At 32.1% G+C, this 22,739-nt stretch overlaps 1 protein-coding gene across 4 annotated transcripts in view; it reads right to left on the bottom strand.

The window, feature by feature from the left end:
• Positions 1-22,739, bottom strand: part of LOC145284740 (lymphocyte-specific helicase-like) — a 208,632-nt gene that overhangs the window by 15,490 nt on the left and 170,403 nt on the right. For all 4 annotated transcript variants that reach the window (XM_080133683.1, XM_080133684.1, XM_080133682.1 and 1 more), the window contains exon 19: positions 21,470-21,629. In XM_080133683.1, coding sequence (XP_079989809.1) covers positions 21,470-21,629 — 160 coding nt within the window. The remainder of the gene's footprint in view (positions 1-21,469; positions 21,630-22,739) is intronic.

The raw sequence follows: 22,739 nt of genomic DNA, 5'->3' as shown, positions 1-22,739 counted from the left end.
AATATTTCGATTTCTAGATTTTGCTATTATAATGGAGAAGTGCCATATAAACTTAATTATTAAAAAATATAACAATTAATCTGATTTATTTATACTTTTAAAGTTAGAAAACATAAGGAACTCATTAGTTTTAAATTAATGCATCTATTTCAAAATTTATCAAATTTGCTAAAAAAACATTTGTATAATTTAATTTTTGATAGAATATATATTTTTTCAGACATTTTATTAAATATGGTCAGACAATTTGCAATTTCAATTTATAGTAAAAATGTAATTAAATTTTCAGGTTCACCAAAATGGAACCCCAAATTTACCATCAACTTTTCCAATATAATTATTATTTACTAAATACTTATCTTAACCTTTCAAATTTTGCTATTTCCAAATAACAAAGGAAGTAATGGATATTTGGAAAGTGATTAACCTATGCTTACCTTTATTAAATGAAATGAATTAAAAAAAAAAAAAAAGTTAATGTACTAAAAAGCAAAACAAATATAAAATCTCTCCCTGCTTCCCAAAAGAAATTCTGGATAGAAAAACTGGATTCATTATTTGATATTTCATCCTAGTTTCGCTAAGTTTTACCTTGTGACAACTATTGTGTAAAATGCAATCCAAAAAATTGCCAGATTGAACATATTTCCACTTGTCCCCTTCAACAGAAAGTTTATTATTGTTTTTCCAATGTTTTTGTGAGACACCCTATCAAAACCAATTTCCATATTTTAACATTTAAATTTATAAACCATTTTTCCATTTTACTTTTCATGCAAATTAAGTTTTTTTATAATAATCTGTTTAGATGTATAAAGAAAGTCTGAATTTTTTAGGTTCCAGTTGAGGACCATGAATACCTTGTAGGCCCTATTTTGTAGGGCAAAATTGGGCAATTTTTTTTTTTAATTCCATTTTCACCCCAAGCAAGGCAATGTGCCACTTTGCTGTAGGAGGGGCTACTATCAGGGACATAAGTTGCAGGGATACTATGTAGGGAGTTGAGCAGCAAGATATCTATTCACATTACACTTGAACTTCTGAATGTTAGTACAGTTGGGAAAGCAGGAACTCTGAAAGGAGTTCCAAAGTCTAGCAGTTCTGGGTAAGAAACCATAAGAGTAGAAGGCTTTCTTGCATCTAGGGATCTGTGTAGGGGTGGGATTTTGCTGCTTGTTGGGTTTGTTGGGGGTATTTACGTCAAAGAGGTACAAGGGCTTGTAGCTCGTCGGAGCATTTACCATTAAATTACTTGTAGAACAGGCAGAAGGATGCAACATTATGTTAATGGGAAAGAAGTTGAAACTTAGATGACAGTTCAGGACCTATCAGGTTGGCGACTCTTCTGAACCCTGTCCAGGAGCGAGAGATTAGTTAGAGAGATTAGAAATATACATGAAAAAATTGAAATAGCATAAAATAGAAAGAGCTTGATGAGCTACGAAAGAATCTTTAAAATTTTTTTAAATCCAATTAAAATTAAGGAAGTTATTTTTGTACCTCACACGTTTGGATATTTTTCCCTCTTTAAGATCATACGCGTTTTGTCACATTTTTTACACTACTTTTTCAATAAAAATGCTATATCTGTTAAGACAGAATGATTAAGCAATGAAATTTACCATATAAGTGTATTTTTGTGCTAGGAATTAGAATATGCAAAAATTAATGGTTTCCAAATAATCTGCAGTAAATGAACGTAAATAAAATGATTCCCCATTTTGAGCCATTCTAGCATTTTAGGGCAGTTAACCATTTTTTTTTTTATATCAGATAAATCCTGTGCACTTTTTTTTTTTTCTAAAGACAACTATGTGTGGTTTTAAGAGGGTCTTTGTGTAATTATGAGAGGGTGGGGAAGTTGCCACTCTGACTTTGGGTTAATGATAGAGCTAAGGAAAATTATGCATGAACACCCTGAAGACTTGATAGAAACAAAACAAAAACAATTTTAGAATTTAGAGTGGGGGTTAGTTTCACATAAATTTAATGGAAAATAATTCACCATTTCGAGACCATTCTAATGTTTTAGGACAGTTGATTAATTTATTTTTTTATGAGTGATCACTACAAAATCTTACCGAAAACGACAGTAACATTTTTAGCAATTCATTTGCTGAAAACTCTTAAAATATATAATGTACATTATTTATTAATTTATTTGAAAGTATATTCATTTTCGAACAAAACGGTGGTATTTTGAGGACTTAAGATGCTTTGGTTTTTAAAATATGATGATTTTAGCAGACCCCCTTTGAAATCCGTAATTATCCAAAGCGTTTTATCGTCCGTGTGTATTGCTACTAGTAGCAGATGCATCAGCCCAAATGGTGGCCTTGTAGAGATAAAGAATACTTTCAGGTGTAAGAAGATTTCTAGCATGGTAGAGGGAGCCCACCTTCTTCACAGCAGCCTTGGCAATGCTCTCAATGTATCTGTTCCAGCTCATGTTCCCTGTGAATGTTAGGCCAAGGAGTTTGAAAGAAGTACATTCAGGAATTGTGTCTTTAGTCATAGCTATTGGTGGTTGAGAAGGTTTCTTGTAATTATTGAAGGAAACAAGCTTAGTCTTGGCAGCATTGAATGTGACTATTCATTTTTGTTTCCATTTAACCACAGATTGGAGGTCTTCCTCTTTTGTCATTTCCTTAGATAGGTGTTCATTTGTTTTCCTCTCATGCTCGTTATAGAGCGTGGTATCATCAGCAAATATACCCATCTCGGAAACTATTTTATAGGGGAGGGGGTAATTTATGAATATTAGGAATAATAAAAGTCCAAGGCTCAACCCCTGAAGTACACCCGCATTAATATCATTGTTTGGATGTATGACTGTCGAGAATAACCTGGATTCTTCTCTTATCTAAGAAGGATTTAATTATGTTAAGTATTCGTCCAGTAGTGATACCGTAAGATCTGATTTTCCTAAAACCATCATGCCAAACCCTGTCAAAAGCCTTAGATATATCTTGGGCTAACGGTCTACCCTCACCTGATTTGTCCAGTGAATGGTATATATGTTCAAAGATTACAGTAAGGATATCTGCTGTAGAACGAGCTTGCCTAAATCCATATTGTTGGTCAGTCAGAAGTTTAGCAGCTGTAAGGTGATGAACTAGAGCTTGATTAATTATGGACTCAAATATTTTGGCGAAAAGCGGGAGGAGGCTAATGGGGCGATAATTTGATGGGTCAGTTCTTTCACCAGAATTCTTGTAAACTAGTACTACAGAAGCAGTTTTCCAGCAATCAGGAAAGCAAGATTTGTTAAGGCATTTGTTGTATAGTTTGGAGAGGACTGGAGCTACCTCAGCGGAGCATTTTTTTTTAATAGCACAGCCGGGATGAGATCAGGTCCACATGCTTTTGAGGTGTCTAGGGTTTTTTATGATAACATGTACTTCAGAGGGAGCGATTTTCAGATCATCAAGTGTGGCATTTGTCTGTAAAGGAAAGTCAGGGAAGGAGTGGTTTGCTGAGTCCAATGTGGAGTTAGAGGCAAACCGACTGGCAAACCACCTCGTGATTATTGGATAGTGGGGAAATTGTTGATTGCCCATTATTTACTACACTGTTGTAGATCTTCCAGAAATCACGGGTTCCTAATTTCTGTGCTTCGATGCGTTTTCTGGTTTCAGTATATTCTATCTTAGCTGTCACTATTTCTTTCTTACAATTATTTCGAGCTTCTATAAACTTTTGTCTGTACTGGACTTGTGTCGGTTAAATCTGTAGTATGCATGCTGCTTTTGGGCAATGGCAACTGCACAAGTATAAGTAAACCATTGGGGAGAGTGGGGTTTGCTATAGAATTTCCGCGTGGGAACATGTGCTTTGTCGTTTTGAATCATTCAGCGGTCTCATCAGCGCACTGTTCAGTGGGAAGAGAAAAGAGGTTTCTCCCATGGAGCATCTCTGATGAGCTCCCTGATGGCTTCCCAGTCAGCCTTCTTATAATACCTTGTCATTTTGAGCAATGGCTCTTCAGTTTTGGGTCGAGAACTTAGTGCGATTTCTACCATTATCACAGCGTGATTCAGCATTTCCGAGTGAGCTATGGGTATTCGTTACATAATCATTGAGAACTATGGTCAGAAATAGATCAAGTAGTGAGGCTTGTTGATCTTGCTGATCTGGGAAACATATCGGAAACATAAAAATAAATATAAAAAAGTAAAAAGGGGTTGAGAAAAATTAACATTAATCACCAAAAGTTTCAACATCAAATTTCCAAAGTAATGTTTCTTCTCCCTCCTACTCATCTACTAATCAAATTTTTAAAATATGCTTTTAAGGTAGTCGGGGGGGGGGGTTATATTTTCTAATCTTGGAGTCAGTCTTGCCAATCTCTTGCTCTTGGATTTAAAAACCTTATACACAATATTAATGTGAGCAATATTATTATTGATAAATTTTAAGTTGACAGGGCGAGTGAAAACAACTGGCCAACAAAAACATGAAGAAAGTGTTGAAAATCTGATATGCATTAGAGTTGATGGGAAAATGGATAAAGACATGTTGTAAAAGGAAATTGCAAAGGAAAATGGACAGAAAACTATGAAAAACTAAGAAACCAGAACACCATTTAACTTTTACAAGAGACATCATATGAAAGTAAATATCTGACACAGATTTCTTTCTAATTTTGGTTGGTTGGTTTATTGGGGCTTCACGTCATATCAACCACCGAGTCATTTAATGCCAAGCTATGTATTTAGTTGAGATAGTTTTTGTTGTTTGTTTTTTCCGAGTTATGTATGTTAAAAATTTTTGAGTTTTTACGGTTTAAAGTGATTTGAAAAGTTGTATTTTTTTTATTTTTTTTATTAAGTATTTGATGAGTTGGTGTGGTGTCACCTTGTGAAACAATTCTTTGATTTTGTTTACTGTATAATATTTATTTCTGATAGTTTCGTATTTTTGACATTCTGTTAATATATGTTTTATTGTAATCTGTCGCAGAAAGTGCATTTTGGTTTTTCTGTTGATTCGATTAGGTGCGAGTGTGTTAATTTGGTATGTCTGATTCTGATTAGAACAATATTTTCTCTTCATCCTTTTATTGTTGTTTTGTTTTTGTGTTTTATTATGGGTTGGTGCTCATGTAGTTTGTTTTGGGTATATGTGTCCCATTCTGTTTGCCATTTATTTTTGTTATATTCCCTTATTTTTCTACTGAAATCTGTGTATGGTATTTTGATGTTTGTTATATTTTTGCTAATGGCTTCTTTGGCTAATTTGTCAACTTCTTCATTGCCTGGAATACCAACATGACTTGGTATCCAGGCTAAGATTATTTCTTTTCCTTTTTCAATAATTTCATTGTATTTGTTCATTATATCTAATATATAAGGATGCTCTAGTTCTTCTTAGAGCTACGATGCATGACAAAGAATCGGTATATATAATGAATTTTTTCTTATTGTCGTTCTTAATTAATTCCATAGTGCCATTTTGATTGCTTGTAGTTCTGCTGTGTATATTGATGCGTCGATAGGAAGTCTTATTTGGAGACGGTTCTTTCCATCTGTACATGCCGCACCTGTTCCTTTTTTGTTTTGGCTCCATCAGTGTATATTTCTTTGTGTTGTAGGTACTTTTCTCTGAGTTCGCCGAAGTGGCTTTTATTTATAAAGTTGTTGGTATTGTTTTTTTGGTATTTAGTAATAGTCAGATCAGTCCATGGTGGTTTGTTGCTTACTGTGTGTGTGATTATGTTATTAGGGTTTTCGTTAATTTGAGTTAATATTTCTTTGATGTGATATCCGAAAAAGGTATGTTTTTTGGTTTGCTGGTAGAAAAGTGTGTATTGTAGGTTGAAGGTTTTTTGTGTGTTGGGTCGTTTGGATCACTTTGTAGTTTTATTGCATATTGTGTTATTAATTTCTGCCATCTTAAATATAGAGGGGGTTCATTGGCTTCTATGTATAGGCTTTCCATGGGTGATGTTTGATATGCTCTTAATCCTTGGTTTTGTATGGTTAATAATTTTTGGAGATAGGATTTACGGGTGGAGCTATATGTGATGCATCCATAATCTAATTTTGATCTTATGTGTGCCTGGTATATTTTTAACATTGTGTCTTGGTCTGCTCCCCAGTCTGTTTTTGATATTACTTTTAAAATTTTCATTGCTTTTTGGCATTTTTGTTTTAAGTTTGTGATATGCATATTGAACTTAAGTTTATTGTCCAGTGTGATACCTAGAAATTTCGTGTGTTGTGCTATTGGGATTGGGTTTCCTTGTATTTGTAGTTGTGGGTCCAGATGATATTTTTGTTTTCTGCAGAAATGAATACAGACATTTTTGTTTTGTGCCAACTTGAATCCATTTTTATCGATCCAGTTTTCTATTTTGTTTAAGAATTGCTGCATCTTTCTTTCAATTGTTATATTTAATGCAGAATATGCAATTGAAAAATCATCTACAAATAATGATTTTTCAAATTGTGTGATTTCATTTATTTTAATTTTATTGGTGGATAATATGCTACCTTGTGGCACTCCTGCTTCTTGCTCGTATTGATCTGATAGTGTGTTTCCTTGTCGTACTTTGTAGTATCTTTGAGACAGGAATTTTTGTATAAATATTGCCATATTTCTTCTTATTCCCATATTGTGTATGTCTCTCAGAATTCCATATTTCCAGGTCGTATCGTAGGCTTTTTGGAGGTCGAAAAAGACTGCCACCACGTGGTGTCCGCGTATGAAACCGTCTCTAATAAATGATTCTAGTCGTACAATTTGGTCGTTTGTGCTTTGTTTTTGTCTATATCCACTGATATTTTGATAAGAGGTTGTTTTTTTTTCCAGGTACCACATTAAGCTGTTGTTTATCATCCTTTTCATAGTTTTCGAGAGGCAGCTGGTTAGGGCTATGGGTCTGTAACTAGTTGGGTTACTTGCATTTTTATTTGGTTTGGCAATTGGTATGATGGTTGATTCAAACCAGGAATTTGGTATTTCTCCTGTGTTCCATATTTTGTTATATATGTTAAGCAACAGTTTCAAAGATGACCCTGGTAGTTGTTTTAGGAATTGATAATGTATATCGTCTGGACCTGGAGTTGTATTTCTGCTTTTATTTATTGCTCTTTTTAGTTCTTTTATGTTGAATGGTATGTTGTATGTTTCTTTGTTATTAGTTGTAAAATTAAGTTTTTCTTTTTCTGCTGTTTCTTTATGAATTTGGAATAATGTTGAGTACTGTTTGTTTGATGAATTTTTGTAGAATTCTTCAGCTAGTAAATTAGTTATTTTTTTTGTTTATGCATTTTGCTTCCTTACTGATTATAACATGGTCATTTTCAAGCCAAATGTAAACAGATTCTTGTTAAGCCATCCTAACTAATCTAAGATATAATCTCTACCTTTATATATACCTTATATATATATATATATATAGATATATATATATATATATATATATATAATGTGAGCAAACTGCGCCCCCCTTACATGATGTCATCTGCTATGACCTCATACCATATATATATATATATATATATATTGTATATGTTATGACGTCATTGTAAACAGGCAGACATAGGAGTACAGATTTATTATATATATATATATATATATATATATATATATATATATATATATATATATATATATATATATATATAACGTGTGTGTGCCTGTGCATCTATATAAAATTGCTGTTAACTGCGTTATCCTCAGATTAAATAGAAATATGATTTTTAGAAATTGTAATTGTAGATTGTTTAAAAAAAAAAAATTTTTTTTATATCGTTCCATTCCAGCTCCGAACATTTTGGTTGTCACAAAAATGGTATTTTGTGTTTCTTTTCCAGCTATTTTCTTTATCATATTCCATGTTTTTTTAGTTGGTGTTTGGTTGTTTAGCTGTGAAATATAGTTTTTCCAGGATGTCTTTTTGCTTTGTTTTATGGTGTATCGTGCTTTGGCACGCATCTCTCTATATTTTTGTAAGTTAATTGTTGTAGGGTTTTGTTTGAATTTAAGTGTTTTTTTTCTTTGACAGCTTTTTTGCAGGTTTCATTAAACCAAGGGTTTGATTTTTTTGTGGGTTTGAAGTTTTGGGTATTGTTTTGGTGGCAATATTGTTTAAGGTTTGTGTGAAATGTTTTAGTGGTTCTTCTTTATTTAGAATGTTCGTGTCTAATTCTGTTCTGCATAGATTGGTAAATGTTTCCCAGTTGGCTTTATGTAATTTCCATTTTGGGACTTTTTCTTCCGATATTTTTTGATTACTTTTAAGTATGATGGGATAGTGATCACTTTCGTGTTGATCTTCTAGTACATCACAATGGAAGTCCATATAAATGGATGGAGTGCACATTGTTGTTTTGATTACTTCCCTAATGGTCACTGTGCGCATTAAAATCTCCCATTATTATAAATGGGGGTGAGAGTTGGTTAATTAGCATGTCTATTTCTTTTTTGGCTGATTTGGTGGAATGTATATGGAGCAGATTGTGATTTTGCGGTGTAGGTTAGTGCTATTGCTTGTAGTTCAGTGTTTAATTGGAGGATTGTGTGATGTATAGTGTTTTTAATTAGTATGGACACTCCTCTGATTGCTCTATTTGTTGTAGATATATGGGTTTTGTCGTACATGTTATATTCTTTGAATTTGTAGTTGTGATTTCCTTTGAGTAGTGTTTCTTGTAGACATATTGCTGCTGGATTATGTTTGATGATTTCTAGTATTTCTTCATTAGGTTTTAGTCCTTTGCAGTTCCATTGTAGGAATGTTGTTTTGTTATGATTTGTAAGGTTTTGCATGGGTATTGTTTTTATTTATTTTTTTCCTTATTTATCGTCATTTATAGGTTCATGGGGTAAGATTTTGATTCCTCAGTCTCCATGACTTCTTGGTTTTCGAGTCCGAGAGGCATAGTGTTTTTTTGTTTATCTCTACTTTTGGATTGTGAGCGTGGTCGTGGTGTGTTAGGGAGTTTAGGTTCATGCGCCGCAGAGGTTGTTTCGCTGTTCCGCTGGCCCCTTCTTTCCGGGCGATTCTTCAGCATGTCTACCCCTTTCTGAACACTCAGGGGAGTGTCTTTTGGCCTGGAGAGTGAATGTGACCTGTCTGTTGAATTTTTTTTTTTTCTGCTATTTTGTTTCTTTTTTCCTCTGGTATGTTTTTGATGTTTGCTTTTATTTGTTTTCTTTTTCGGCTAAAGGGGTTGTTTCTATTGGGTGTGATGTTTGGGTTTTTGGTTCCATTGAGGTTTTGTTTATATTTATTTTTTTCATTTCTTCAATTGTGTTTATCAATATTTTAATTTGGTCGGTGAGGTCTTGGATTTTAATGTCCAAGTTTGTTGTGTGATAATTGTCGTTGTGCTTATTAGTATTAGGCGTATTCTTTTGTTATTTCTGAATATTTGATTGTTTCAACTTTTTTCCTTGCTTCTGGGTAGGTGATGTTTAGCGTGTGTTTAATTCTGGTAATTTCTTTTTCTTTTTTCCAAATTTCACAATCTTTGGAGTAGGCACTGTGATTTTCTTTACAGTTGGTACATTCGGGAGTTTTTTGACAGTTGGTGTGGTTGTCATTTTCTCCGCACCTTCCATACACTGGGTGGCGTGTGCATTGATTCTGATGGTGGCCAAATTTATGACATTTGAAGCAACGCAGTGGGCCGGGGACGTAAGTTTCGACTTTCAGTTTCTCATAGACTATTTTTATTTCTGGTGGGATTTTTTGTTGGTAAAAGGTTAGTATGTACGTGTGTGTGTTTATCATTTCTCCATTTGTTTTAATTTGAATTCACCTAATGTCTGTTACGTTCTGTTCTTTCAGATATGAACATATTTCGTCAATGGGACAAAGTGAAAGTTCACGGCTTTTTACCACTCCTTTGCATGTATTTAGTGTTTTATGGAGGTATGTTTTTATTTTTATATTATCGAAATGTTTCCATTTTAAGAGTTCATCCGCTTGCTGTTTTGTAAGGATTTCTATTAGCAGAGTGCCATTTCTTAATTTTTTAAACATTTTGGGTTTTATATTTTTAGATAATATTTTCTCTATCTTAAAGGAGGAAAGTTTGGTTAATGGTGTTTCTTTAGTGGATTCCATTATTATAAAATTTGGATATTTATCTTGTTCCTCAGTTGAGTCACTATCCGAAGTTTCTAGCAGTCTTTTTTTACTTGCTGTTTTGTAACTCATTAGGATTGTTTGTGGATTCATCATTCCTGCTCCCCACCCACCTCGGAGCCCTTTTGGGATGCGCACAGGGGGGAAACCCATTCACCCTGGCTACAACAAGGTTACAGGAATGGTATACTTGCATATAATGTAGACTTCGAGCATTTGTGTTTCTTAATTTTTCTCATCCAAGTAGAAAATGAGAAACATCAGAGGAAAACAGCCATGTCTAGTTTTTATTCATTATATACAATTGACCCTTAGCCACCGTTTTCACCACTTATTTATGGATCTGTGTTGATGGGAGAATGTTGTGTAGTATTTAGGTTTTGTGTAGGTTATGTGTATAAGTGGTGCGCTAGACGTGACCAGCCGATTGATCGGATCGGGCCCATCCGACCGCCCGTCTAGCCCAGTAAGGGCCAAAGTTGGGAAGTGGGGGTACTAAAATCTGACCTCCAAGTCTTTCAACCACTAGGATCCCGTCCTAATGGCATTACGGGTCGCTACCCATGGCCAACAGGTAGCCCCATTGAGGGACTTCTACTCTCTGCAGGGGGGCAGTCGGTATATTCTGATGCCCTGCCGACAGGGTCTAGTGTTGATCAATTTGAAAAATTTTTCATTTCCAGTTGTTTTTTTTATTTTTAAATATTTATTTATGGACTTTAGTTTAATTGTTTTTATTATTTTGGTTGGTATTTTTAAGTTAGGGAATCAGTAGGGAAGTAGGGGTGGAATGACAAAAATAAGAGAAAAAAAAAAAGAATGTGGGGGGAAGGAAGAGAGGGAAAGGGGTTTTTGTTTTTGCAGAACATATTTAAGTTTTACAAAAGAGGATAGAAAACAAAAACGGAAACTTAATGTAGGTGCATTTCGTCTCAGGAAGCCAAAAGACAGCCTGATCTGGTAGCACCAATCTAATTTTGATGCAACAGATGCTGTTCATGCAAAGCAAGTGGTGAATGTTTTGCATGAATTCAACAGTGAGAACACTAATAAGGCTATCCTTGTTGACAACACTAATTACCAACACAGATTGTGAAGGTGGAATAGTTGCAATTTTGTGAAAATTTTTTTTTGGTTTTTACACAATTAGTTGCTCTTTCCACCATAATGAACTTTCTTTGAGACTTTTTAATATATGGTTGCATAAAATGCCCTACAACATTTGAAGAAATTATGCTCAAATGACTGCAAAATATCATTTTCCACTATTAACAATCCTTTGGATTCAATTTTGAAAATTGATAAAATATGTGATCTCTGTTGTGATCAAAGACTCCTGTATGAATACATGGTAGGTATTTCTAGAGGTAAGGTTGACTTTAAATATGCCTCCTGGAAAATTGGTCCTTCAACCAAAATGGTAAAGTTTGGCTATCAGGCTCAGGTGTTTATGGACATACACACAAAGGTTCACAGCAAAACTCCAGTTTAATAGATTTTATGGCAAATGTGTATGGCATTTGTTGGCTTGAAATTAAAAGAAATAATAAATTCCACAATCAGCAAGTGGACATTTTAAATATGATCCACGAACAGCCTCATGAAATCTAAGAGATCGCAATAACAAATATACAAGATAATACATTTTGCTTACTGCCTGAAAACCTTTATTCCATGGTCAAATCTGATGAATGAAGTAAGGGAAGAAGCTTTAAAAAAAATTGTTTAACAACCTACCAACAGTTCTATGGTTATTTAAGGGCATGTAGATTTTGTGGATAGCTATTTGGTATATGTTACAAAGTTCTTATGTTTTTAGTTTGTTAAGCGAGTTAGTTGTCTTAGATGGTGCAGTATCTACTGATGAGTAGTATATTGTTTGTTGAGGTTTATTCGATTTATTTATTTTTTTTTTTTGTTTAAAGGCATATCAACTCTTTGTGGGTTATTTAATGTCGACTCCAATTATTTTGGGAATAGTATTCTATGTTGTATCCAGTTATTTTAGGAGATTTTTATTCTTCAAGCTCCTTGTATTTTCAATCGTTAGTTTGTAGCTTTTGATTTGGTTGTTTTATAGTGGATTTTGTCATTTTTGTTCTCTGCCTTGCAGAATATGATTGGGTTTTGCAATGGGAGGGGAAAAGGGTTACAGCATTATTAAGTCCTGTATTATGAATGTAGTTATATCGTTGATAGTGTTTTATATTCAAATTGTCCTCATTCTTAAGGAAGGTTTCTTGGAGATAAATAACCAAAGGATTAAATTTGGTTTGCAACAATAAAATTTCATTGTAATTTGCCTTCAATCCACGGCAATTCCATTAGTTTTTCTTGTAATTCATGAGGATTTTTTTTTGGTTTGAGGAGTAACTTCAGTTTCCATGTCTTCTAATTCCGTAAATCTATTTGTAGTAGCAGTAGTGGCTAATGTTTATGGTAATTTCTTTATATTATTTTATTTTTAGTAGATGTATTTTTTTTTTGTTTTTCAAGTGTGTTTTTTTTTCACCACGGGGAAGACGTATTGGTGACCTGTGTAGTCTTTCTTTTAACTGATTTTGTTTTTCCTTAGTTTCGTCTTTTTCAGCATCTGCACGAAGTACTGGTGATTTTTGTAGTCTTTCTTTTGATCGACTTTGTTTTCTTGGATGTTCTGATTTTGGTTGCGAATTTGTTTTATTGGTAACATTAGTTGATGATTTATGGGATGATTAATTTTTTATATGCTTGGTTTGATTTCATTTATAAATTTGGGCCAGTCGTTTGGTCCCAATTGTAACAATTTGTTTATTAGTATTTTGTATTTGGAGTCTTGGTTAGAGATGTTGGATGATATACAACTTGAGGTGACTTGAGAGTACGTCTTTTCCTTTATGTATCCATCAACTATTTTCCTGGCTTCGAGGAAGATGTTTTTGGTATGTTTTATTGACACTACTTCCTTTTCTTCCAAATTCTTCCAAAGTGGAGTATTGCAACTGACATCTTTAATTTCCCTAGATATCAGTTGCTCAGCCAAAATCTCCAAAAAAAAAAAGAAACACGAATAAACTTAGAACCCCATCCACCAACGTAGACCCCTACTACCAGGTCTCCTTCTCCAAAATCAGGGGTTTACGTTTCAACCTTCCAGAGGTTGAAACATAATTACAGGAGACGAAACCGGACATATTCTTTCTAAGAGAAACCGGCATAGGGCCAACCACTTCTCTAGACAAATTCATAATTAAAGGATACTCCAACTTAACATCTAAATCTGACCCCAAGATTGCCATGGGCATGGAATATGTGCCTACATCAAAGATGACTTTCCATGTGGTAGGGATATCTCCAGAGAAGACCCTAATTTACCTTATATGTGCTTTAGGGTTGCACTAGCTTACACCACTGCATTTATATTTGCCCTCTATCGCCCCCACAACAGTGGAGTTACTATCTTTAAGAGCATATCTGAGAAAATTGACCACATCCTGTCTGCTCATCCTTCAGCTAACATTCACATCTGTGGTGACTTCAATGTCCATAATGTGGAATGGCTGACCCACTCAAATAAAACCGATGACGAGGGGAGGTTTTGTCATGATTTTGCCATTGCCTATGACCTCACTCAGATTGTTCACAAACCCACCCGTGTGCCCGATACACCCAGTCAATATGCAAGCGTTCTAGACCTTTTCCACACAACTTCCCCTGAGCTGTGTTCATGTTCCGTTCTATCTCCTCTGACCACTCTGTTGTAGCAGTTAAGATAAAAATGAAATGTAATAAATCTTCAGACGTACCTCTCTACCATACTGTATATCAATACTCTATGGCTGACTGGGATAGCTTCCGTACATTCACATCTGACCTACCTCTGCATTCCATGTTTAAAAAGGATGTGTCCACTATAGTATCAGACCTGACCGAATGGTTAATTATAGGCATAGACAGATTCATATCATCTAAAAAATTCCAACAAAAACCTAATAGCCAGCCATGGTTCTCCCCTGAATGTGCTGCTGCCATCGCGCACAGAAATCACTTTTTCCATAACTACCAACGTAATAGATGTACTGAGACTAAAGCTGCTTTCAGGACTGCCAGTAACCACTGTAAAAGAGTAATAAAACATGCAAGACAGCTATATGCTCAGTCTGTTAAATCCAAAGTAGCTGAGCAGCGGCTTGGTTCCCACCAGTTCTGGCAAATAGCAAACAGGATCTTGAACAGAAGTGTGCGTTCTATCCCAACTATCATCAATGGACCTGAGGTCATCTCGTCAGCATCAGACAAGGCCAAACTATTTGCCAAGAACTTTGCAGCTAATTCTACCCTATGTGACAATGACTGTATTTCCTCCTATAACAGACAGCACGCTATGCAACATACAAATATCTGTGCGTGAGGTCGCCAAACTAATCAAGAACTTTGATTCCAGTAAAGCAACTGGCCCTCATGGCATTCGAGTTATAGTGCTGAAAAAGCTTCAACCAGAACTTGCCCCCATACTTACAAAACTGTTTAAGCGTTGCCTTAAGGAGAAGTGCTTTCCAACACCCTGGAAAACCTCATCAGTATGCCCTGTATTTAAGAATTCAGGTGAAAAGTCATCTCCCTCTCAGTACAGACCAATAAGTCTCCTGTGTGTCATGAGTAAGTTGTTGGAATCCATATTAAATAAAGTAGTCAACCACCTCAACAGAAACAACCTTCTGAATGACATGCAATATGGTTTCCGCTCTGCAAGATCTACAGCAGATGTGCTAATGGTTATATCTCATAGGATTAGTGAATCTCTTGACAAAGGTTTCCTTTCCAGGGCAATTGCTCGACATATCAAAGGCCTTCGATAAGTTTTACAAAATAGAAAACAAAAACAGAAGTTTAATGTAGGTGCATTTTGTCTACTAGACAACCTGATCTGGTAGCACCAGTTATTCGATTTAGTTTCAGTTGTTAGGTTCTTAGTTTGGTTGTTATGGTTCTATATTATCATTGTGTGTATCTAGTTTAGGAGGTTGATTTTGGTGAATTCGTATTTCTTTGAGAAAACATTATTTTAGATGATTCTATTTTGTTGATATCTTTTATGGTTGGATTCAGCATTGTTTCTTTTAATAGGGACAAAAACACAATCTAGTAATATATGCTTGACAGTTGGTTTCTCCTGTGTATAATAGGGGTTTGGCATCTTCCAGTAGGTACAAATGTGTTGTACGTGTGTGCCTATGTGTAAATAATTTATGACTTCTTTCTTGTTAAGGTTGATTTTATTGTGCCATTCTCCAATAATTTGGTTAATATTTTGTAGTTTATTACCATCTTGCCATCTGTTAGCGATCATTTGTTTTTAATTTGGGATTTAAAGTCCATGTATTTTGTTAGAGGTTTTTCCCTTTCTCTTTGCTTTTTTTGTCAATGCTGTAATTTTCATTAAGCCCGATATGACTCAGTATCCAACATAGAATTATTTCTTTACTAGCTGTACCCGGCCACGTGTTGCTGTGGCTCAGTTTGTTAAAATGGAACACATTCCTCATAAAAAATTGCTTTTTGTATTGTTTATTTATTTTATTATTTTTGCAATTTTTTTTTATCAATAAAAGTTGTTTTTTCCCCCCAAGAAAAGGTGATAGTTTTTTTTTTCAGGAACACTTGCACTTTTTTTTTTTTTTAAAAGAAAGTTGGCAGTAAACATTTTTTTGAAAAACGAATTTTTATTATAAAAAGAAAAAATGAATGCTTTATATGAACACTGTAAATAGGTGAAAGAGAAAAGTTAGATTTTCTTTTGAAGAGAACGTACAAATTTTTTTTTGTCAATAGATGTTAAGAAAATAAACAAGAAAATACTTCCATAATTAATTAAAATTATGAAAAAAAAAAAATAAAATGTTGATTTAGTGTTTCAACATTTGGACAACGCTCGGCTGAATCCGGTGATGATGGCCGGTCGAACCCTAAACTAATTGGAATCCAGTGCGGGAGGGGGGGTGAAATTCTGCATGAGTACCATTCTTTTTAATTTTGTCTTTTGTTCAATTTTTTGTGTGGGCTTTTAGCGCTAGCAAACTAACAAATTTAATCAAAATGCAAAAAATTCAACAATTAAATAATTTTAATAAGTGCCCAGCTTCTAATACAAATCCTAGTAAATCAATCCCCTTATTGGAAACACTGAAGGGAAGGACGAAACCAAATTACTGCCAGTATGTTTGGGAGAGGTTCTATAGGTGTATCAGAAAGTGGCCATTAAAAATGATGATCAGAACCTTAATAATTCAACTTACTATTGTTTTAAGCTTATAACTACTTGAAAATATACTTAAAACCCTAATTTTTTTTTCAATTAAAGGAGCAAAGACCAAATTGTTAAAAAATAACAGGTTTAATAGCAAATTATGCAATATTTGTTTCTTTAAAGCGGTTTTCTTTAAAAAGATAAAAAGAAAAATCAACATATTTTGACTTGCTTATAAATATATATATATATATATATATATATATATATATATATATATATATAAATGCCAAAAAATCACTTACGTAAAAAAAAATACTATTAAATGAGTAGTTCCATTCTTCATTGTTAAGAATTTATCCATATTTATATTTTAAATAAAAAGATTTTTTAAAGCGAGGGTCCTAGAAAATCGCATTTTTGTAGTGTGTTTTGCGTGAAGCGTTAAATAGCTGCTGCTGCTAAAATGAAATTTATGAAGTATGGTTTCATCCAAGGGCATAAATAATGTCTCTTTTTTATTGCGTGTGTTAACCAAAATTAGCATTTTTCATCCTCCATAGTTAAAAAAAAACGCACATTCACTTAAAAGTTTTACACTTTGGACTTTACAGATAAATTTCCAAAAAACTATTCTTTTTTTTGTTTTAAATTAGAATATTTTCTTTATTAATCTTTCATCTTCAATTTGTAATATATAAAACTTTGGCACATAAATTAATGCTACTTGTACAGTTTAGTCAAGACATTAAAAAATGAAAATATTGAAAAAAGTTTAAATTGTATGTATCCGTTATAGAACGAAGTTCTCCAAAAAAAATTTCACTTAATTTTATCAAGAAGTTTTTTTAATTTTTTTTTTTACAGCAAAAAAAAAAAAAAAAAAAAAAAAAAAACAGTTATGATACCGAGCAAAATGTTCGATTTTTAGGAAGAAAAGCTAGTATTAAAGATGGGGAGGGGTATAAGCGCTTTAACTGGAGTTATCTCCCTTTGGCATTTCTAAAATTCAAACAAATTTTTTTTTAATCCAAGATGGCTGCCTTCAACGCGCTCTCATAAAAACATGTTTTTTCCGCTGTGTAAAAAAAAAAAAAAAAAAACTACTTGATGAAATTGAGTGAAATTTTTTTCCGGAGAACTTCGTTCCATAACGGATACTTACAATTTAAACTTTTTCGATATTTTCATTTTTTAATGTCTTGACTAAACTGTACATGTACCAAATTAATTATTAAAATTTTAATAAACATTTCAAAAACGTTAAAAAAATGGCTGCATGAAGGCACGCCGGCATTTTGTAAACATTTTGTAAACACTGTTTTTTTTTTAAAAAAAAAAATATTTCAGTAAATTTTCAGATTAGGTCCACCTCAACAATTTTCTTTTAAATGACGACTTTTGTAGGTTTTCGACTATGCTGAATATGAAAATTGCATTTAAATTTTACAGAAGTAAGTAGTTATCGAAATATAAAAAGTTGTATTATGCATTGTATTCTTTGGCAGCCATTTTGTTCAATTTTTTGTGTGGCTTTTAGTGATTGCAAACTAACAAATTTAACCAAAATGCAAAAAATTTAAATAATTTTGCTCAGCTTCTAATACAAATCCTAGTAAATCAATCTCTCTTATTAGAACACTCAAGAGAAGGACGGAACCAAATTATTGCCAGTATGTTAGGGAGAGGTTATATATATATATATATATATATATATTTATTTTATTTTTTATTACAATATTTTAAGCAGATTTGACACTCAGCTACCAGATTTTTATGGGTTGCTCGTTAACTTACGAGAAAACTTGCGAAGTATGCACTTGTTTACGGCTGTTGTAAAAATGGAATGGAAATTTAAATTTCGCTTTTTTTTTTTTTTTTTTTTTTTTTTTTTTTTTTTAATTGTGCTTCTCCCAAACAAATATAATCAAAAGAATAACATTCAACAATTGTACTTTATATATAAACATGAAATATTAAAAGAAAAAAAAAAAAAAAAAATTAACGAAAGAGAAATAATTCCATTTTTAAACGAAAAATGTCAGTTTGGTATATAAAAGTTCCGTTTAGTGATGTCACATGATGGCACGCAGTGTGAAATAATTGTCCCCAAATAAAAAAAAATGGCCCATCCGTACAAAGAAAACCACCTATTTATTATAAACATATACTAAAATGCCGAAGCAGTCATTCCAGTCATTATTTAGACTTAATTACGAACGAACCAAGAGTTACATTTTTATATATATAGATTATTTGAGGTGTAGTTTGTTCTTGAATAGTTAGTTTCTTTTTTAGTGCTTAGGCAGCTAAAGAATCTGAATATAATTTTTTTGTTTATTTTTAAAGGTTGAGAGGCAAATCAATAGCAGTAATTTTGGCACTGATGCTGCATTTATTAGTCTTTTGCTAAGTTTTTCTTCACAGGATGTGGCAGCACTCCCTACTGTATTTTGACTCTTTGAGCCATTGATGTGTATAGGTATGTGGTTAGGGTGATTGATTCTCATGTTTTGGAAGTTTTTTATGCAACATTATTTGTTTTGTCCTTAGTGTATTTAGTCATGTCTAACAGAATTTTTTGTTTCTTTAATTTCCATGACAGGATTTTGGAAATGATCGATTTGTGGATAGTTACTGTTTATTTTTTTTTTAGTTATTTCTTTAATCTGTAGATTGAATGGTTTGATTTCTTTTTTGTTTTTTCTAAATAAGCTTTTGTGTTTTGAAGATACAGTCATACATTGGATTTAGTGAATTTGAAGCTATTTTGGTGAAATATTAAAAAACTAATTTGCCTTTTCTAATTGATAGTAGAGCTTCATTAGTATCTAAATAAAGACTTTCAACTGGAGATGTACTAAAAGCACAGTGTTGTTCTCAATCCATGGTGGTGGATTGTTTCAAGTTTGTTCAAGTATGTAGGTTTTGCTGCTCTATATATGAAAGCTTCATGGTTCAACATAGGTTCTGCTATGGATTGGTACAGTTTTAATAGCGTTCAAATATTTGCTCCCCAGTCTGTATGGACTACTACTTTTTATGAGTTCATGCTTTTGTTACATTTTTTTTCCTTAAGTAATATGGGGGGATGAAAGATAGTTTTCAATCAAATATATCCCATGGAAATTTATATTCATCAATTACTTGTATTTGATTTTTATTCAATGTCAAGGTCGGGTCATTGTGCATTTTCTTTAGGTTACAAAAGCGTACACACATTTTGTTTTGCTTTCTGAGGTCCTTCAGCTGTATTATGAGTTTTTTTTTTTAGAGAGTAGAGAGGGATTCTTCTAATTTTAATAAAGTGAAGTTTTGGTTGTAATTTTCAGTGTTTTGAGATTTGAAATCCAGGTTTTTCATCACTTCTATTCTAATTTTTTAAAAATCTTTTCTGAAAAGATTTGAAGAAACGTTTTAACTATTATCTTAGCTATATCTTCCTTTTTAGTGAATATCTGTTTTTATAGGTGACTTGTTATTTTTTATCCCTTGTATTTTCCTGATCATGTTGCATATATCTTTGGTTTTTGTGTTTATTTTGGATACATAGTTCTGCCAGATGTGGACAGCTTCTTTGCATTCTTTATTGTATTTATTAGGGTTAGAGTGTTGCAAATTATTGTACATGTATATATGTATGGCGTAGCTAGGTAAAAGATGTCTGGTGTACACGATTTTTGCTTATTGTTTTGGGAAAATATTTGTAGGGTTTATAAACAGACATCTAATGCAGATATACTGTCCCATGCCAGGATTGTCATCAGCTAAACTCATTAAATTCATTTTAAATAAGTCTTAGTAAAGAATTCTTGAATCAGGATTCATTAAAAACACAAACATAAACCAATGCAATGACTTTTGCAATTTATCTCCTTTAATCAATAAACTTATATTAAAAGAAGAGAACTTGAATTTAGATACAGGTTAACTTCCCTTAAAAAAAAAAAAAAAAATAGTATCAATCAATAACATAAAAAATCAATTAATAAATAAAAAAAAACAACGCTCATTTCAGAACATATCCAACATTTTGAATTCTAATGCCTATATTAATTCACAAAAAAACTCAGAAACAGCATCATATATTAAATTCCTTTCTTATGGCTATATGTTGTCATGAATGAAAATTCTATGCCATAAGTGTTATAAATACTTTGAATGCAAACAGCTATTTTTTTTTTCATTCAAAGAAAGAACAAAAAGAACCTTTTCTATCTTACAAGCATATTTTCAAATAGTGTACTTGTATTTTATTTCTTTAAATCCCAAGAAAGTCTTGAAATCAAGATGAAACATTGATGAATATCTAAATTTCTCCATTATTTCTAAACATGTTTATAAAAGATAATGCATCAATTAAAATTTTGACAATTCAATTTAAGTTCAATAATGATTTTCTTTCTTTCATAAAAAAAAGGTACTTGTACAGTTTAATCAAGACATTAAAAAAATGAAAATATCGAAAAAAGGTTATATTGTACATATCCGTTTTGAACTGAAGATCTCCAAAAAATATTTCACTAAATTTGATCGAGTTTTTTTTTTTTTTTTTTACAGCGAAAAAACACATTTTTATAACAGCACGTTGAAAACAGGTATCTGGAATTTTAAATTTTTGTTTGGATTTTTGAACATTCCATGGGAGATAACTCCAGTTAAAGCACCGACACTCCCTCCCCATCTTTATTACTAGCTTTTCTTCCTAAAAATCGAACCTTTCGCTCGGTATCATAAATTGTTTTTTCGCTGTAAAACAAAAACTACTTGATTAGGTGAAATTTTTTTTTCGGAGAACTTCATTCCATAAGAGATATGTACAATTTAAACTTTTTTTCGATATTTTCATTTTTTAATGTCTTGATTTAACTACAAGTACCAAAAAAAAAACAAAATCAAAACTATTTTTTAACCACTTAATGCAGATTTTGTAATAGGTAAAATCTGAGATTTGATACTTTTAGGAAGAATAAAAGTTCATTTATTCTTTTAATTTATGTATTTAGGCTTAAGACACTTGCACTAAAATAAAAAATATTTAAAATTTCTATAAGTTTTTTACATTTATAGTTGGTAAACTTTATAGTCAGTTGAATTCAATCAATTCATGAAACTTGACAAAAAATAAGGGGAGTGCAACAAACCTTTATGTATAATCATTTTTTCTAGTTTCCTTTTTGCTGTGGCTCTTTCCACAACTTTTTGGTCAATTGTATTTCTGGTAACCAGTCGATAAACAACCACTGGTTTCACTTGTCCAATGCGATGACAACGATCTTGGGCTTGAAGATCACATTGTGGATTCTGAAAAATTGTAGCAAATATAAAATGTATTAAAGAAAGAATTAATTTTTACGTTTGATAAAAATTGTAAAATTGTGCTGTTAAAAAAGTGTTGTTTTTTTTGTCAAATATTTCATTGTTTCAGAAGTAAATGAAGAAAGTATCTCAAATAAAATCTGATAAACAAAAATTATCTCAAAAAATTGAAATCTTTGTTTTCATGTTAAAATTATGAAAATCTGTTTTCATGTTAAAATTATGAAAATTTGTTTTCATGTTAAAATTATGAAAATTTGTTTTCATGTTAAAATTATGAAAATTTGTTTTCATGTTAAAATTATGAAAATCTGTTTTCATGTTAAAATTATGAAAATCTGTTTTCATGTTAAAATTATGAAAATCTGTTTTCATGTTAAAATTATGAAAATCTGTTTTCATGTTAAAATTATGAAAATCTGTTTTCATGTTAAAATTATGAAAATCTGTTTTCATGTTAAAATTATGAAAATCTGTTTTCATGTTAAAATTATGAAAATCTGTTTTCATGTTAAAATTATGAAAATCTGTTTTCTAAAGGTATTTTTCTTACATTAACTCATGAAGAAATAAAAATACCATAATTTTGATTGTGATTTTAATTAAATTTCTTTTTTTTTTTTTAAACCAAATTCCTTCTTTAATTCTTAATTTGCAGAAACAACAAAATGTGACATATAGAAAACAAATTGCAGGAATTATTATACAAGAGGAAGAATAACTGATAGTGGGAGGTAGCAAGATTAATGACAAGTGAAATAAAGAGATTTGTTTATTGCTTATTAGTGTTTTTTTTTTTCTTTATATTTTTTTGAGATCTTAGTGTGATTATTGTAAATTATCAAATATCATATCATCTGCTTGTTTTTATTTGTTATTTCAATTAGTATTGTGCCATTGTTTTGTTTTTAATTTGTTTTTGGTTTTATACATTTGCAGAATATATTTTCTATTTTGAAAGGTGATATTTTTGTAACACCGGTTGAGTCCATCACTATATTTGGAAGTTTGTATTATCCTATTTCATTTTGTTTTCCAAGTGCAAGTCGGAAAGATCAGAGATTTGGGAATGAGATCATTTTTTGAGAGCCATGA

This window comes from Euprymna scolopes, chromosome 9, assembly GCF_053919585.1.
Source record: "Euprymna scolopes isolate OS-2025 chromosome 9, ASM5391958v1, whole genome shotgun sequence".
Lineage (NCBI taxonomy): Eukaryota > Metazoa > Mollusca > Cephalopoda > Sepiida > Sepiolidae > Euprymna > Euprymna scolopes.
The sequence above is the reverse complement of the archived record's forward strand: the minus strand, read 5'-3'. Positions and strand labels throughout refer to the sequence as shown.